A 20,384-nucleotide genomic window follows, 5' to 3' on the forward strand; every position below is an offset into this window, starting at 1 on the left:
ACATTTTTGTCAGATAATTTAATAGTAATAGAGGAAAACGTAGCTATATATGTTTTATATGAATAGAAGAAAATATTATATATATACACACACACATGCATGCACATATATATATACATACATATATATATATATATATATATGTAGTTACAATTTTATTTTTTATTATTTATTTATTTGTTTAATATATTGCACCCATGTATTTTATATGATTTATTTTTTACGATGAGATATTATATTGAAAGTCTCGAGGGAAATAAAAACACGTGGATTGCTCACAAGAATATATTAAAAATCGGAATAAACAAAAGAACAGATGAAAGATCTAACACATCATATGATATAATAAGATATAATAATGATTATTTTTGGAAATGGATAAGAGTACTAAATTATGAGATAAAAAATGAACTATGGAATAATCCTAGTTATTTAATATTACACAAATATTTGACATATGAAAATAAAAGTAATATACATGATATATCGAAAAATGGATTAACAGAAATTACAAGAATGAATAAAACAAGTAAAGGAAGTGAAAGTACTAATTACCGAATTAAACGAACTACTAAAGAAGTTGAAGGAAGACATAATATTATAGATATTAATTTGATAAAGAATAAAAATTATTATATCTGGAGGGAACTTCAAAAAAACGTTTTGGAGTATATGCTGAAATATAATTCCGATAAAAAGAATTATTTTCATATGTCATTTGAATGGAATACTATTATTAATAGTTTTTTAGAAGACGAATTAAAAATAAAGATAAAAGAAAAAGATAGGAAAATAGAAGAGATACTAAAAAAAGGAGACTTGCCATATATCCATCTTAATATAGACATAGATAAATTTATAAAAGAAAAATTAAAAGATAAAACAAAAAATAATATAAAAGAAGAGTTATTAAAAAAGAAAATAGTTCAAAATGGTATTTGTGATATTCTTACTATTGATAAATCATTAGTACCTGTAAGAAGACAAACATTAAATACAGATAATATTTTACCAAAATTAAAAGATATATATAATAAATATAAAAAGAATCATAAAAAAAAAAATATTACTAAAACGTTAAGAGAAAAAATTATGAAAGATCTCGAAACAGTGATATCCGAAAAAATATATATAAATGATGAGGTTAAAAACATTGAACCTATTACTAGTTTTGATGATTACAAAAAATATTGTAAAGATTTATATAGGAATATGAACGATTTGAAGGATATATTTTTTACAAATGACATTGTAGAAGATGGGAAAACAAAAGAAATACAATGTATTATAAAAAGTATTCGTGAAATAGTCGGAATCGATTATTTTAATAATTATATGGAAAGGATAAAAATAAAGGAAATGGAGGAATTAAAAGAATATGAAAAAATCAATTTATTAAATGGTTTGAAAGAAATTGATGAGTTGGATAAATCTATAATTTCTGATAAACTTGCATGTGCATATTTTTATAAGGATGAACATACCTATCCTCAATGTTTTAGGTTCTTTAAAGAATGGTTAGAAGACGTTTCAAACGAAAAAATGAAATGGGAGATATATTTAAACCAAATAAAAGATGATGGCAAGAATCAATATGAAATGTATTTACAAATGTATCAAGCGTATTTATATGATGCTAGACAAATCTACAACATTTTTGAAATAACATGTAACGATGAAAAATATTCTGGAAAAATAAATTCTGAAGAATATTCAAAGATAATGTATAACATTTGGAATAGTTTAAATATCAATACACCACATGATATTTATAATTTTTTTAAGATACCCAAATATTTGTTATATGAAGAGGGACCTCGGGAGGTAAAGGCTGATTTAAAATCAGAGGAGCATAAAACTAGAAGAAGAGGTAGTACAGCTAATAATAATGATGATGAAGAAAGGAATGGATATTTAGAAAGTCGTATAGAATTATATAAAAATCATAATGTAGTACCACATCATATTAATGAAGATCTTAGTTTAGATTTGCCTACAATATTTGCACATTTGATTCTTTTTAATGAAAAAGAAGCTAAAGATATGTCAGACCATATAATTTCCCAACAAAAACGTTATTGCTCTACCAATATTCATAGTAATTATAATAATAAAATATGTATATGTAAAAATAAGCGACATCATAACAAAAGAGGGAAAGGAATAAAGCATCCTGACATACATCAAAAGGAAGACGAGATAAATAAGTGGGATAAAATGATTAAGAAAAATAAGAAAACCTATTATTTACCTGAAGGGATTTATGTACCTAAAAGGAGACAAGAAATATGTACAAGATATTTTAAAGAAATAGATTTTAGTAAGAATAATGATTTGAAAAAACAATTATTAAAAGTTATAATAAAAACATGTGTTGTTGTTACTAACAATTTGTTACAGAAACGTGAAGGGGGGAATCTTCATAAAATCATCAGAGATATTAAAAATTGTTTTTTTGATATAAGAGATATTGTTATAGGTTTAGATATGTGGGAAAATAATCATGATGGATATGTTGAACCGATAATAAAAAAAATATTTGAAGAAGGGAAAAATGATATGGAAAGGGATCGAGTTTTATGGTGGGAATTACATAAAAAAATTATATGGGCAGGAATGATTAATCAAATTGAAAAGGAAAGTAAAGAAAAAGAAAAAAAACAAGAGAATGTATATATTGATATATCTTTTCCAAATAACGAAATGGATCAGTTTTTTAGATGGTATATAGAATGGACAGAACAATATTGTGATCAGAAATTATTAAAAATGAAAGAATTAAATAAACAATGTTATAATAATAAAAAATATATGGTGTGTAATAAAAAATGTAGGAACAAATGTGCACATTTTCATAAATGGAATGATAAAAAGGAAAAAGAATGGAATGAGCTAGCCAAAAAATTTGAGAACATGAAAAATGAAGGTAATTATAAATATATGAATAATTTTACTCCAGAAATATTTTTATCATTAAATTGTAAGACATGTGAATGTATACCTAAAGAAGGGAAATTATTTGAACCGAATTATGATGAATATGTTGAAGTATGTAAGGCATGTCCACACAAAAAAGTAATTGAAAAAAAAATGGAGCAGAAGATAGAAAGTGAAAGTGGGGGTGAAGGTCAAGTTAGGTCGAGACGTAGGCGTGATACGCCTCCTATGATAATTGTAAAACCAAGTAATAATTTTAGCGCACACATACATACATATATAAATAAATAAATAAATATATATATATATATATATATATATATATATATAAATTATTCATTTTTTAACTTGTATAGGTAAAGAAAATTTTAATGAATTAATCAATGTGAAGTGTGAAGAAAAGTATAACACTAAATTGGAATGTAATAAAAATCCATATATTCATAGTGTTTGTTATATGATTACTGGAATTGACAAAACATCAAATTGTCCAAAAAAAAAATTTGAAATTGTAGATTTAGATACTAAATTTACTGAATTTAATAGTAATTCTCAAAATGAAAAATATGGTGTATATTATCCTCCACGAAGAAAAGAAATATGTCTTGATGTTGTCAATAATATGTTTACAGATGATACATCCAGTTGTTTAATAGATGCCTTTGCTTCTGTGGCTAAGAAAGAAGGTGAATTATTATGGGACAAATATGACGATAAGGATAAAGCTATGATGGCCATAAGAAGAAGTTATGCAGATTTATCAGATATTATCAAAGGTACAGATCTGTGGATCAACGACGAGCACACCGCAAAAGCGAATGAAAAAATAAAAGAAGTATTTCATTTAGGTGGAGAAAAAAGAGGGGATGGAATGACACGTAAAAGGTGGTGGGGTAAATATAGGAAGGTAATTTGGAAAGGAATGTTATGTGGAATTCAAAATAAGGTTAAAGACGAAATTTCAAAAGAAGGATTATGTTTTATTCATGATGATTTTGATGAAATACCTCAATCATTGAGATGTTTTGTTGAATGGACTGAACAATTTTGTGAGGAAAGATTAAAAAAAATTCAGGAATTTAAGAAGAAAGTGGATGAAGAAAACAAACCTAAAAGTTGTAAAGAATTAGAATCATGTAATGCACCAACTGGAGAATCATGCAGAGAAGCATGCAAATCATACAAAGAATGGACAGATAAAAAATTTAAAGAGTACAACCAACAACTTAATAAATACAATTATGATAAAAATAAAGGTAATTATGATGCTATAGACGATGCTAATAGTGATAGCGCTAGTCAATATTTATTAAAAAAATGTACAAAATGTAATATGAAAGATATTGACAAAGAAGCATTTGGATATCCTGAAGGGTACGAAAGTATATGCAAATGTTTTGAAACTAATATTGAGATAAAAATAAATGATTCCGAGGAAAGTTCTGTTGGAAGGGAAGAAACTCAAAAAGATATGGCAGGTCAAGAAGATAATAGTGCACCGGATATAACTACGCAAGATGTATCTCCTACAAATTCGACAATAGATGGAAGTGAGAATGGGAATAAGGGGATTGGACACATATCTGTTGAAAAAAATGACCTTTTGAATGTTAAAGTTCCAACCTTCTTAACAGCCTTAGGTGGTATAATTCTTTTAGTAACATTATTATACCGGGTAAGATATGAACACATAAGATATAGCAATTAATATAAACCTGCATATAGTATGTTTATATAATGAGGAGCTAAAATATGTACATATATATATATATATATATATATATATATATTTATTTATTTATTTATGTTTTTTTTTTTTTTTCTTTCTTTTAGTATACCTTTTTGGGCTTATTGTTTGGAAGAAAAAAGAAAGATGTTAAGAAAAAAAAGATCGATATGATAAATATATTACACATTCCTACAAATAATTATAGCATGCCAAATGAAAAAGATATAAACAGTTATGAATTTTTTGGATCTGAACCTATTGAATTATATGATGTAAAATCTAATAAGAATTGTGTTATAACTAGCCAATCTTATATTTGTATTGAAAACCCGCATGCTGCCATAGTATCCGAAAGAGAGCAAAGAATATTAGAAGAATCCAGTGATTCAGATACTTATTATGAAGATGAAGAAATGTATTTAGAGAATATGTTTCTAGGTAATAAGAATCCAAAACATAGAACATTAATTGAAATATATTTGGAAAAGAATAAAGATATGAACAATTCAGAAGATTGGTCAAAGAGAAAGGTTCCAAAGAATACTACATGGTTTGAAATATATATGAAAGGAAAGGATAATGGCGAAGAGGATATTAATATAAAAAATGATAAAGATAAAATTGGTGATAATAATAAGTATGATAGTATGTATTATGATGATTATGATCAATATAATAGTATTGATTACAATAAAGATAATATGGACGATTACGTTTATGATGAACCTAACAAATGTAATGAAGAAGAAAACATAGGAAATATGGAACATTTACATGATATATTGAAAAAGAATACAGATGAATTATTAGATATATTTATTGAGAGTTATAATAGAAAATTGTGTCAAGGTGAATATGACATGAATGAATATAATAATATTTTATACATTTTAGAAAATAAAAATAAAACAAAAGAAGATGATCAGAATGATGTTGTTCATGTGAGAGAAGATAATAAAAATGATATGCATGAGGAAATTACGAAAAGGGTGGAAGATACTTTGAGTAATAATATATGCGATAAGAAAAAAAAGAAAAAGAACAAAAAGAAGAAGAAGAAGAAAAATAAAAATATATCAATATGTAAAAATACATGTGATCAAAAATTGTTATGGGAAGAATGGTTTAATCGTAAAAATGAAGACTTTCTTAATTCTATGAATGAAGAATATACGCATATTAATTTAAATAACTTTATACATAATAATAACCATGATAATGACGAAAATTATACATTAGATCAGGTGGAAGGATATCCTATGACTAGTTATCAAAATAATATATACAAGGATTTTTTAGAAAAGGGAGTTCATTATTTCGAAGACATAAATAATATACTGAAGGGTAACCTAAATGACGATAAAACACATAATGGTAATTATAATGGTGATGATATTATGAATAATAATAATTATTATGATGAAGATTATGCACATGATAAGTATCTCGGTTTGACCAATGGAAAAAGAAAATATAAAATATTGTGTGAAGAAACACGAGAAGAATGGAATGTTATGAATGATGGAGATGAAGATAAAAAGAAAGTGAACACACCTTTACTAAAAGTAATACCACTTAATGATATCATAAATGAAATGAAAGAGGATAAAAAGAATGATAAAATGAGAAAGGAAGATGTGAATAAAAGTAGTGTCAAAAAGGAAAATAAAAAATGGTCAGGAAATAGTAATGATATTGAATATGTTGATGATAGTAATGAGAGTGATAAGAGTGATGATAATGATGAGAGGGATGATGATGATGATAGTAATGATAATGATGAGAGTGATGATAGTAATGAGAGTGATGAGAGTGATGATAATGATGAGAGTGATGATGATGATGAGAGGGATGATGAGAGTGATGATGATGATGAGAGGGATGATGAGAGTGATGATAATGATGATAGTAATGACAATGATGAGAATAATGATAGTAATGAGAGTGATGATAATAATGAGAGTGATGATAATAATGAGAGTGATGATGATGATGAGAGGGATGATGAGAGGGATGATAATGATGATAATGATGATAGTAATGAGAGTGATGATAGTAATGACAATGATGAGAGTAATGATAGTAATGAGAGTGATGATAATGATGATAATGATGATAGTGATAATAGTAATGATAGTAATGAGAGTGATAATAGTAATGATGGTAATGAGAGTAATGATAGTGATGTTTGTGATGATAGTAATGAGAGTGATGATAATAATGATAGTCATGATAATGATGAGAGTAATAATAGTAATGATAGTGATGTTTGTGATGATAGTAATGAGAGTGATGAAAGTGATCATAGCAACGATTGTGATGATAGTAATAATAGTAATGATTGTGATGACAAAAAGTGCACATTAATTATTCCTCCTAAATATCATAATAGTAATATAAAAGAAAGTAAAAAGTATAATCCATATGATATTATATCACCCAAAATATATAATGAAATATTAGAAAATGATGGATATAACAATGTTTGTTTTTATGATAAAAAAGAAGAAAATAGAATAAAAGAAAATGCTGATTGTACTTCAGATGATAATAATTGTAATTTAAAAAATGATGATTTTTCTAACTATGATAAAGTTAATTATGATAGTAATAAAGATTTGAAACCTTTAAATATTTCAGATGTGATAAATATATGTGACATTTGTAATGATAAAAAAAGAAAATGTAACAATCTACCTTGTGATTGTATCTTATGTAAAAAAAAGCACAATGTTTGTTATTGTAATATGTGTAAAAAGAAAGAAAAAAATATGAGAGAAGATTTATCGGTTGTAAAATATAATGAATATCCGATTAGTGTGTCTGACCCTTTGAATCTCTTATATTTTTTAATATCTCGAAAAATTTGGAAAGCTGTAAAATATTTTTTCTTTTTTTATTATTTATTCAAGGTAATAATAGATATATATATTAAACGAAAATATATGCATATATGAACTAATTCGTTGTTTTTTTTCTTATATGTATATGTATATGCATATGTATATTTATATTTATATTTATATTTATATTATATTATATTATATAATATTTTATTTATTTTATATTATATAATATTTTATTTATTTTTTATTATATTATATAATATTTTATTTATTTTTTATTATATTATATAATATTTTATTTATTTTTTATTATATTTTCTTTTCTTTTCTTTTCTTTTCAGTATACCCTTTTGAAATTATTCTTTGAACGATCTAGAAAAAGGCCAACACAACAAATTATTATTACAAGGAAAAAAGAAAAAACTCAAGAGATATGTTTTCATCCCATGAAAAAAGAAAATAAAGAGGTATATGGGAAATGTAAAGATGAATCCCATATGATAGATAAGAAAAAATGTATGTGTGTTGATTGTAATTATAAGAATTGTAATACTCCGTCAGATATTCAAAATGAATGTATTTGTTCAAAAATAAATGAAGATAGAAATAATGATATGATAAACATATCTGAAATATATTATCGTTTCATTAAATTTATAACAATGATTGAAATATATTTGTGTGTAATAGAGGAAATTAAAAGGGAAGAATGGGAAAAAAAGGAACCAAACTTTTTCATAATTTTTGTAGAAGAAATTGAAAAAATGAACGATATAAAAGATGATATAAATAATAAGAACAACGATGCTATTATATTCTATGGTCACCGAGATAAGAAAAAAAAAAGAAAAAAGAAAAAAAAGGAAATAAATAATTGTGATGAGAATTGTAATATTAATTCCAAATATAACATAAAAGATAATGAAGAAAAAGTTAATAAAATAAAAAAAAAATATGAAAGAGGGGGGAAAAAAAAAGTGAAAATTCCTAAAAGTAATGAACAATTAATTGATGAGTGCTTAAAAAAAAGAAATGATTTAATGAAGAATATTTATGATGAAAAGATACATAGAAGGAATCATAAATGGTATGATGAAAAAAATGAAAAAAGAGAAGAAACAAGGAAGAAAAAACAATTAAATGAGTGTAATAATAAGGATTATTACTTTCCACTGGAAAATAAAAGAAATGTTATTTTTTTAAATATATTCAATAGATATAATAAAATATGGAAAGAATTAATAAACAAAAAGAACTGTATGTTGGAATTGTGGAGAAAAGAAAAATGGTTCCAAGAATTAAAAGAAAGATGGATAAATGAAGAAAAATATATTTTATATGAACAAGAAAAAGATAAAGATAAAGATAAGGAAAAATGCCTGAACGAGTCAGGTGATAAAAATGAAAATTTGCACACAGAAAAAAAAAAAAAAAATATAAACAGTATAAGAGATAATAATAATGATTATTATGATAATGTTGAAAACAGATTTTTAAAAAGGAAAGAAATAGCATGGAGAATAATTATACAAAACATTTTATTAAATATAGAAATGTGGGATAAGTATGAATGGTTTAATGTGTTAGTAGAAGAAAAAGCAAGCTCATTTGATATTTTCCAGTTGTTTGATTTTAAAAATGATGTATATTTTTTAGATGATAATTTGTTCGACAAGGATATGGTATATTGTACAAGTACCAACAATTATGGCGTTATGGGAAATGATAATGATGATGATAAAATAATAAAAATACAAAATTTAAATGAGAAATTAAAAAATGGAAAAGCTGAATTTAAAGATATATTATTATATTTATATACTTACATGTTGGATGATTGTCAAAGAGATGAATTAATAAAAGAGAAGGAATTGTTTTTAAAAATATGTACAGAAGAGATAATAAAAAAGGAGGAAGGAAATGAAAAAAATAATATATATACACATCAAAATATTTAAAAGATGGAAAAAAAAATTTGTGTGTTGAAAGATATAGAAAATAAAAATATTTCATATAAAGAGTGAAGAAAAAGCAATAGTGTATTTGTATTACAATTTGGGATAAACATGAATAAATAAATAAATAAATAAATAAATAAATAAATAAATAAATAAATAAATAAATATAAATATATATATATATATATATATATATATATATATATATGTAATAATTTTGTAAATATTATTATTTTTTTTTTTTATTCGTACAATTAAATTAATATATATTATGTGTGTATGTATTTATGTTTTATTATTATTTTTTTTTTTTTTTTTATTGATATATGTTTGAGAAAATTTTGTAAGGACTGGAATGTTCTCAAGGAACACAAGCACATATATATATATATATTTATTTATTTATTTAATTAATTAATTTTTTTTTTTTTTTTTTTTTTTTTTTCCTTTTTTAATAAATTAATATTAACACTCAAGTTTTACATTTTATTTTTTTAAATGAAATACAAAATTTTGAATATATACCAGAAGGTTAAAAAAAATAATAAGAACATAAAACATTATAAATGATCCCAAAAAAAAAAAAAAAAAAAGAAAAAAAATGAAAGGAAAAAAAAAAATGCAATGTGGATATCACAAAATGAAAGAAATATATTAATTATTTTAAATGTTAAATTATAAAAAAAAAAAAAAACATACACATATATAAATACATACATACATATATATATATTTTAATAATTATATCATTTTTGTTTTATTGAAAATGTAATATTTGTCTTAATATTTTTTCTGAGTAAAGATCAGCAATGCGATATCCCTTTTCCAATGAACTATTAAGATATGGTGATAAAATATATGATATAACGGGTAGAGAAATGATAAAACCAAGAAGTCCAAGAATAATAGTTACTATCACATTTTCATTTTTTAGATTTAATGTAGATAACATTACAACTGTGAAGGCTAAGGAAACGGTTGATAGGAAAGCAGCCACACATGAAATTATTCTATATCTCTTTTCAGTGGATGCCATTTGTTTTTTTAAATGTGTTAAATCATTGTGAATTTTTATAACTTTAATAAATGTACGCATAAAATCTTTATATTCATTATTTTTAAAATATTTCTTTACTTGTTGAAATAATTTCTCTTCCTTTGCAGAATCATGAGAACTATCTATATATAATTTTATAAGCATTTTCATATGTTCACTTATTTCTTGTTTTTGTTCTTCACTTTTCAACAAATTTGAATCATAGTTATTATCATTTGCTCCATATTTTAAGGGCTCACCTTCATCACTATAAGATACCGAAGTTTCAGATAGCCATCTGGAATTTTTTAGGTAACTACCTGAACAATTCAGGCAAAATTTATGTGAATTGCAATTTTGGTTATCTTTTTTTTGAAAAAGACCCTGAAAGAAAAAAAAAAAAAAATAAAATATACATATAAATAAATAAATAAATATATATATATATATATATATATATATATATATATATATGAAAATAACTATATAAATTCTAAATATATAAAATATGTATAATATAACAATATTGTTTATGTGACAGACATTTTGATATCATTTCCTTAACTTACATGATTAGAGGAGAATATCAGTAGGCATATGAAAGGAGCAAAAAAAATGGTCCTAATATAAATGTTCATTGTAAATTTCTGGTTATATATTTTATGTATATGTTAAAATATTGGGATATATTTAAAAAATAAACGGGTAATGGTTCAAACGAACAAAACGAAAGAAGAAAAAAAAAAAATTAAAAAAAAGAAAAAAAAAGAAAAAAAAGGAAAAAAAAAGAAAAAAAAGGAAAAAAAGGAAAAAAAGAAAAACTGACAAAATGAAAAAATGAAAAAAAAGAAAAATGGTTCAACTTTTTTCTTAAAATACAAAAAAAATATATATATATATATAATATATATATATTATTATGACGTTACAAAATATAATAATTATATGTTTACTTTTATTTATTTTTAATATATATATATATATATATATATTTATTTATTTATAATATTCTTTTTCTTATTTTGGATTGTACGTATATTTTTCATTTTGTTATAACATATATATATATAATATCATATATATTTACCCTTATTTCCTTGGTTATGTACCACTAATAAATTTGAGTACAGTTAGGACAAAGGAAAATACATAAGAAAAATATATAATTTTTGTATGAAAAATAAAAAAAGAAGAAGCAAAAACAAAAACAAAAATAAAAACAAAAATAAAAACAAAAATAAAAACAAAAATAAAAACAAAAATAAAAACAAAAATAAAAACAAAAATAAAAACAAAAATAAAAACAAAAATAAAAACAAAAATAAAAACAAAAACAAAAATAAAAACAAAAATAAAAACAAAAACAAAAAAGGGTTGTAATGTTTTTTATCTTATTTAAAATAAATTATATATTTTAGGAAATACAATATATACATAAATATATATATATATGTTAAATAATTTTATATTATTTTAATATTCCATTATATTATTATATATATATATATATATATATATTAATAATAATAATAAATTTATGATATAATTATACGAAATATGGTTAATTATTTTGACATATTTTTTTCATCATATAATTAGATTATAATTTGGTGAACAAAATTTTCTATAAAAGGATAGTCCTAATTTCGTGATAAATATAAAAATAAAAATGAATGGTTACCTTTATTTTAATATTAAAATTATATATATATATATATATATATATATATATATATATATATTATATTATATAATATATGATAAAGATACATAAAAATTTATAGCTTAATGAAAAACAATAAAATATCTTGCCAATTTATATATTATTAGAATATTATTTTTTTTCCCTTTTTTGGTTTTTCAGGTCTTTCATATATATATATATTTTTCATTAATTTTTTTTTTTTTTTATAATTGTTGAGAAAAAAAAAAATTGTTACATTTTATCCTTTATTTTTTTTTTTTTTTTATAGAATATAAAAAAAATATAAAATATAAAAATAAAGTATTTTCACAAAATAATTTTATTGGAGCTTTTGGAGAGGGGAAAGGAATGCTAAAATACTTAATAATAATAATAATGATCCACGTATTATATTAATATATATTATATATATATATATTATTATATATTTTTAATATTAAAAAAAAAAAATAAATATAAATTTTGTTTATTTAAAATTATATATATAATTTATTTTTATTTTCATTTTAATTTCCTTTTATTTTTATTTTTTAATTACAAAAGTGAGAAAAATAAAATATATATTGTTATAAAAGAAATGAAACTTTTCTTTTTTTTTTTTTTTTTTTTTTTTGAAAATGATTAAGGCACAACAAATGCTTGAGATTTTTTTTAGGGATATTAAAAAAATGTATTATTAAATAATAAATTAAAAATTGATATTTAGATCATTATAATATATATATATATATTAGTGGGTTGAATATGAATGAATTGGTTCATATAATGAAATATGAAATGATAATATTTTAAAAATGTTTCTTTATATATAATATATAATATATATATATTTATATTTGGTATGTATATATGTATATTTATTTATATGCCAAACCCATCTATGAAAAAACGATATTTTTTACACAAATTTTTATATTAGCAAAAAGTGAACTATATAGTTGTTTATTATATTATTATTTTTATGTGTAAATAAAATATTTCATTTACCAAATTAATTTTTTTTTCTTTGGTGTACAATGTAATAGAAAATAATAAAAAAAAATATATGTATATTTGTAAAATAAAACCTCCAAACAAAGCAGAACCTATATATATATATATATATTTATTTATTTATATTTATTTAATTAATATATATTATTTATTTTGTTTTATTCTTTTTTGTCAATTATTTTTTTAAGATAGGAAAAAATTAGGGATACTCTTTTTTTTCTGAACAGTTCAGGCAAATTATATTATAAATATGAGGATACAATTAATTTTTATATTTTTACAAAATATTATATAAATTTAGCTAGTCGAATATCTTAAATAAAAAAGTTTATATTTTCCACACGAATAAATAAATAAATATATTTATATTGTACATTTATGTTGATACCAAATGAGAAAAAAATATATTCCTTTTTTATTATAACAATCGTATGTGATCTAGCTAAATATGAAATGAATAATATTTCTGAACTGTTCATAAATTTTAAGACAAAAAAAAAAAAAAAAAAAAATGTACATATATATTTATATATATATAATAAACTTTTTATAAGTATATAAAATATTATAAAAGTATTAGAATTGAAGAGGAAATTACATTTTATTCTGAAAAAAAAGAAAAAGAAAATATATATTAATCGTAATTTAATTTATTATATAAAAAGATATATCATATTAATCTTCTATTTATATGTACAATTTTTTTTAATTATTATATTATAATACATTACCATATATATATTATTTAAAAAAAAAAAAAAAAGTGTCTTTTTAAATTATATATTAAATAACAAAAGATTGTTCTAAAAGACATCTGCTTTGTATGTTTTTCAATATGATCGATCATATTAAGAATAATATATATTGCTCTTCTGTGATAGGTTTTTACACATTGTAATTATTAATTATAATAGATAAAATATTATATATTTATATTATTTCATATTGTATTTTTTTTTTGTATATAATATGTTGTCCATATGTATATCCATATTAAATGCATAAAATTTAATATTTTCTTCTAAAGAATTAAATTCATTAGAAAATTAAGAAAATATATTTGATGAAAATTATGTAAAAATTTTGTTGGTTGTATATCAAATGATAATTTAGAGAAACATGTTAAAAATGGATGTGCTAAAAGGAAAATAGAAGAAAAAAAAAAAAAAAAAAAAAAAAAAAAAGTGTTTCTTTTTAGAGCTACAGTTCATTAAAAATATGATTGAAAAGGTATTTATACGTTTTAAAGGGTTTTATTATGTAATACGTATTTATATTTAGAGAATAATATAAAATTTAATTACGAAAATGAATGTCCTAGTTAAATATTAAAAAAAAAAATTCCAAAATTTTGTAGAAATGAAATTGTTTAGAATATTAAATAATAATGAAAAAAAGAAGATATAAAAAAGATAATAAAATTAATGTATATATTATATTAATATAATGATTAATGATAACATAATTTTTTAAAAATGTATTTATCGTTAATATGTTATATTATTAATATGTTATATTATTAATATGTTATATATTAATATGTTATATTATTAATATGTTATATTATTAATATGTTTTATCCTTTTATGAATTAATTTTTTTTTTTGTTACTACGACGAGGGAAACACATTTTAAATAAATAAATAAATATATATATATATATATATTTTATGAAATAGGATATTTTGATGTGTATATACAAACACAAAATGAACATGGTCACTGTATGAATATTATATATATATATATATATATATATGAAAATATTTATATTTTTCCTTCCTTTTTATAAGAGTAAACTTAAAAGGTTCTTATAAAGATAAAATACTTTATTTCTTTTAAAAGAAAGAAAAAAATATATAAAAAAAGAAAACATTTAATCATATATATATTTAAAAGTGTTATTTTTTCATTTTATTTTTCATGTGAGAAAATGAGATTTTTAAACATATAATGTAGTATTCCGTCATATATATATAATATTTATTTATTTATGCATGCATGAATAATTTTTACTTTGAAAAATAGGGTATAATAAATATTTTTCTTTATTTTCCGCTCCTTTTGTTATTCTAATCTTCTTGTTAATATATAAATATATATATTTTATTTCTCTATGTTGGAAAAATATATGATGCTATTATTATATTAAAATTTTTTTTTTATAATATTTGTGTGTATTCTTGTGTGCTTTTATTATTTTATTTTATTTTATTTTTTTTTTTTTTTGAAGGCTATAGTCTTAATTTTCTACGAAGGTTTTTAAAGGAATAAGGAAATATATAAAAAAAAAAAAAAAAAAAAAAAAAAAAAAAAAAAAAAACATTTATGCATACTTATATATTTATATAATTGTTAAAATATATTTTGTTTTATTTTTTTTGAATTATTATAATGCATAGTATGAAAGAAAGAAGATACTATAGCATATATAAAAAAGATAACAAAATGGAAGACCTTGGGAATAAAAACAAAAATAAGATACACTTTATAAGTGTATCATTAATGAATTGCCTGAGTGTAATTATGTTTATTATATTATATATTATCTCTCTGGTAAATAAAAAAAAAAATAAAGGAATATATATATATATATATATATATATATATATATAATATATATACACATATATATATTTACATATCATTTATTTTTATATCCTTTCAGCATATATTTTTTTATAAGACCAACTCTTTTCATTTGTCTTTACGCGAACCAGTACCATATGCTAATCGTACATACAACAGGATTTTATATTCTACTGAGAAAAAGAAGGTTAACAGAAGGGAACAGATACGAACCCAAAGAGAACCACAAAAATCTAATTATAAAGCGTCTATGAAAAATTATCTAAAATGTGTAAAGAGTGCCCCATATATCGATGATGCAAAATATGGAGCCTTAATATCCGAAGAGGAAGAAAGAGAAATGAAGATGATAAAAAAGATGGAACTAGAAGAATTGGAAAAAAGAGATGAACTAATGGAAAAAAGAAGACTTAGAAGAATAGAGCGAATGAAGAAAAAGGAAGAAGAGAAGAGGATAAAAGAAGAAGAGGAAAGGATAAAAGAAGAAGAGAAAAGAATAAAAGAAGAAGAGGAAAGAATAAAAGAAGAAGAGAAGAGGTTAAAAGAAGAAGAAGAGAGGAGGTTAAAAGAAGAAGAAGAGAGGAGGTTAAAAGAAGAAGAAGAGAGGAGGTTAAAAGAAGAAGAAAAGGAAAGATTAAAAATGTTAGAAGAAGATAAATTGTATAAGGAAAGAGAAGAACAAAAAAAAAACAAATTAAATGTAGAGGAAGAGGTAGTAACATTTGAAAGATTGAAATCAAAAAAGATGGATGAAAAAGAAGATACTGTAGTAGAGAAAAAAGAGAATGTGGAAGATCAAAAGGATACCGAAGAAGTAAGAGAAGAAGCATCAGAAGATAAAGGGGATATTGAAGAAGTAGGAAAAGAGGAGGCATCAGAAGATAAAGAAGATACTGAAGAGGTGAAAGAACAAGAGGTATCAGAAGATAAAGAGGATGCTGAAGAAGTAGGAAAAGGAGAGGTATCAGAAGATATAGAGGATAAGGAAGAAGAAGGAGAAAAAGAGGTATCAGAAGATATAGAGGATAAGGAAGAAGAAGGAGAAAAAGAGGAATCAGAAGATAAAGGGGATAAGGAAGAAGAAGGAAAAAAAGAGGTATCAGAAGATAAAGAGAATGCTGAAGAAGTGAGAGAAGAAGAGGCATCAGAAGATAAAGAGGATGCTGAAGAATTAGGAAAAGGAGAGGTATCAGAAGATATGGAGGATAAGGAAGAAGAAGGAAAAAAAGAGGAATCAGAAGATAAAGAGAATGCTGAAGAATTAGGAAAAAGGGAAGTATCAGAAGATAAAGAGAATGCTGAAGAAGTGAGAGAAGAAGAGGCATCAGAAGATAAAGAGGATGCTGAAGAATTAGGAAAAGGAGAGGTATCAGAAGATATAGAGGATAAGGAAGAAGAAGGAGAAAAAGAGGAATCAGAAGATAAAGGGGATAAGGAAGAAGAAGGAAAAAAAGAGGAATCAGAAGATAAAGAGAATGCTGAAGAAGTAGGAAAAGAGGAGGCATCAGAAGATAAAGAGGATGCTGAAGAATTAGGAAAAGGAGAGGTATCAGAAGATATAGAGGTTCAGGAAGAAGAAGGAGAAAAAGAAGAATCAGAAGACAAAGGGGATGCTGAAGAATTAGGAAAAGGAGAGGTATCAGAAGATAAAGAGGATAAGGAAAAAGAAGGAAAAAAAGAGGAATCAGAAGATAAAGAAGATACTGAAGAGGTGAAAGAAGAAGAGGCATCAGAAGATAAAGAGAATGCTGAAGAAGTAGGAAAAGAGGAGGCATCAGAAGATAAAGAGGATGCTGAAGAATTAGGAAAAGGAGAGGTATCAGAAGATAAAGAGGATGCTGACGAGGTAGAAAAAGAGGAGACATCAGAAGATGTAAGGGATAATGAAGAAGTAGGAGAAGGAGAGGTATCAGAAGATATAGAGGTTCAGGAAGAAGAAGGAGAAAAAGAAGAATCAGAAGACAAAGGGGATGCTGAAGAATTAGGAAAAGGAGAGGTATCAGAAGATAAAGGGGATGCTGAAGAATTAGGAAAAGAGGAGACATCAGAAGTTAAAGGGGATGCTGAAGAATTAGGAAAAGAGGAGACATCAGAAGATAAAGAATATACTGAAGAAGTAGGAAAAGAGGAGGCATCAGAAGATAAAGAAGATACTGAAGAGGTGAAAGAAGAAGAGGTATCAGAAGATAAAGGGGATATTGAAGAGGTAGAAAAAGAGGAGACATCAGAAGATAAAGGGGATACTGAAGAAGTGAGGGAAGATGAGGTATCAGAAGATATAGAAGATTCTGACGAAGTAGGAGAAGGCGAAGTATCAGAAGATATAGAGGATTCTGAAGAAGTAGGAAAAGAGGAAGAACCTTATGAGAAAGGCGATTATGAAGAAGTAGGAAAGGAGGAAGCATCATATGATAAAGGAGATGCTGACGAAGTATCAGAAGATATAGAGGATTATGAAGAATTAGGAAAAGAGGAAGAACCTTATGAGAAAGGCGATTATGAAGAAGTAGGAAAGGAGGAAGCATCATATGATAAAGGAGATGCTGAAGAAATAGGAAAAGAGGAAGCATCAGATGATAAAGGAGATTCTGAAGAATTAGGGAAAGAGGAAGAACCTTATGAGAAAGGCGATTATGAAGAAGTAGGAAAGGAGGAAGCATCATATGATAAAGGCGATGCTGAAGAAATAGGAAAAGAGGAAGCATCAGATGATAAAGGAGATTCTGAAGAAGTAGGAAAAGAGGAAGCATCAGATGATAAAGGATATTCTGAAGAAGTAGGAAAAGAGGAAGGATCATATGATAAAGGAGATGCTGAAGAAGTCGAAGATGAAGACGAAGAGCATATAAGGAGTAAAGAAGAAGTAAAGGAACCAGAAATAGGAACTGATATCGAAGAAGAAAATAAAGAAAAATATATAAAAAAATTAGATGTGCAAGATACGTTATATGAAATTAATGTTTTAAATGGAGAAGATATAACTTCCTTTTTGGAAAATAAAAATAAAATTATACAAAATGAAGGAGAAGAAGATGATGATGATGATGAAGATGATGAGGATGATGAAGATGGTGAAGATGGGAAAGGTGTATATATTAATATAGTTAATAATGTTCCTGGTAATATCTGGAATGATACAATATATGATGATAATTATAATAATAATACATATAGTAGTGCAGAAGAATATATTTTTTATGAAAAAAAATTAGATGATAATACAAGAAACAATATGAAAAGAAGTTATTATGACATTTTAGATGTAAAAGAAGATTCCGATATAAATGAAATTAAAAGAAAGTTTTATAATTTATCTTTAAAATATTACCCAAAGATGAATAAAGATAAAAATTTAGTGATGAATCAAAAATTTGAGAATATAAGTGAGGCATATCAAATATTGGGTTATGAAAATAGACGGAAATTATATGATTTAGGAGAATATGATGAAACAAATAAAATGATAATTATTGATCCATTAATATTTTTTAATTTAATATTTACATCTGATATGATGTATGAATATACTGGAAATACTCAAGTATCTACTTTTGTAAAATTATTTTTTGAGAAAAATATTTCTGTTGAAGATATATCTTATTATGTTGGTGAGATTATGAAAGAAATGATGGAAGGGCAAAATATAAGAGAAGAGAAAGTAGCTGAATTATTAAAAGATAGATTAGATTTATATATAGATAATGAAGATGAATGGAAGAAGTTAATGGAAAATGAAATTAGCATGTTATTAAAGTCTTCATTTTCTAGTTTTATATTAGAGTCTATAGGATGGACATATGAGAATGTTTCTAATATTTTTTTAGAAGAAAAAGTAAATTCTGGTAAAAATAAAAAAGGTATATATTTAAAAGAAGCTAATGAGAGAATTATTAGAAATTCAATTGTTTTGAGACAATGTAAAAGTCGTTTTATATCTATAATAACAAATTATTATCCTTTTAAAGAACAAAATAATCCTTTTATAAAGCAGGCACAATATGTATCCTCATCTAATTATGTATTGGATGATATAATAAATAATATAGACTATAGTATAGATAATATACATAGAGCCATAGATAATTTATACTATGAACATATATTAAATTTATTAGAGGAAGAAAAAAATGAAATACTAGAAGAAATATTAAGGAATATTCTAAAAATTATTTTGTGTGATGTTGAAACAACGGTAAGAAGATCAGCACAAAAAGTATTACAAAATGCAGAAGGAGATACAAATTTGATGCTTAAAAGAGCTAAAGGATTACAATCATTGGGTAAAATGATATTACAGAAGGTTAATTGAGGATATATTATATGTACACACACATATAAGGGATTATATATATATATATATATATATAAAGGATTAATAAAAAAATTAAATTTTATTAAAGGAAAAATGTACATATAAATGAATATGTTATTTTTTTAAATAATATTAGAAATAACATTTTTTCATAATATAATAATAGAAGCACCCACCCACCACCACCCACACATATATATATATATAAATGTTTTACTTTTAAATTTATATTTACAAAAGTTTTTTTTTTATATAAACTTAAAAGTGAACAATTTATTT

The 20,384-nt window shown here is 23.1% G+C and overlaps 3 protein-coding genes across 3 annotated transcripts; 2 read left to right on the forward strand and 1 right to left on the reverse strand.

The window, feature by feature from the left end:
* Positions 1-225: 225 nt before the first annotated feature.
* Positions 226-9,470, forward strand: PF3D7_0113800 (DBL containing protein, unknown function; the record flags this gene model as incomplete). Its single annotated transcript, XM_001351027.1, has 4 exons — positions 226-3,184; positions 3,294-4,612; positions 4,771-7,578; positions 7,854-9,470. The coding sequence occupies 4 exons, from the start codon at positions 226-228 to the stop codon at positions 9,468-9,470; spliced, it is 8,703 nt and encodes a 2,900-aa protein (XP_001351063.1).
* A 757-nt stretch (positions 9,471-10,227) lies between these two features.
* Positions 10,228-11,144, reverse strand: PF3D7_0113900 (CX3CL1-binding protein 1; the record flags this gene model as incomplete). The annotated part of the gene is made up of 2 exons (XM_001351028.1): positions 10,228-10,890; positions 11,076-11,144. The coding sequence occupies 2 exons, from the start codon at positions 11,142-11,144 to the stop codon at positions 10,228-10,230; spliced, it is 732 nt and encodes a 243-aa protein (XP_001351064.1).
* Positions 11,145-15,598: 4,454 nt separating this feature from the next.
* On the forward strand, positions 15,599-20,102 carry PF3D7_0114000 (exported protein family 1; the record flags this gene model as incomplete). The annotated part of the gene is made up of 2 exons (XM_002808568.1): positions 15,599-15,760; positions 15,873-20,102. The coding sequence occupies 2 exons, from the start codon at positions 15,599-15,601 to the stop codon at positions 20,100-20,102; spliced, it is 4,392 nt and encodes a 1,463-aa protein (XP_002808614.1).
* Positions 20,103-20,384: the final 282 nt, after the last annotated feature.

Source organism: Plasmodium falciparum (assembly GCF_000002765.6).
Source record: "Plasmodium falciparum 3D7 genome assembly, chromosome: 1".
NCBI lineage: Eukaryota > Apicomplexa > Aconoidasida > Haemosporida > Plasmodiidae > Plasmodium > Plasmodium falciparum.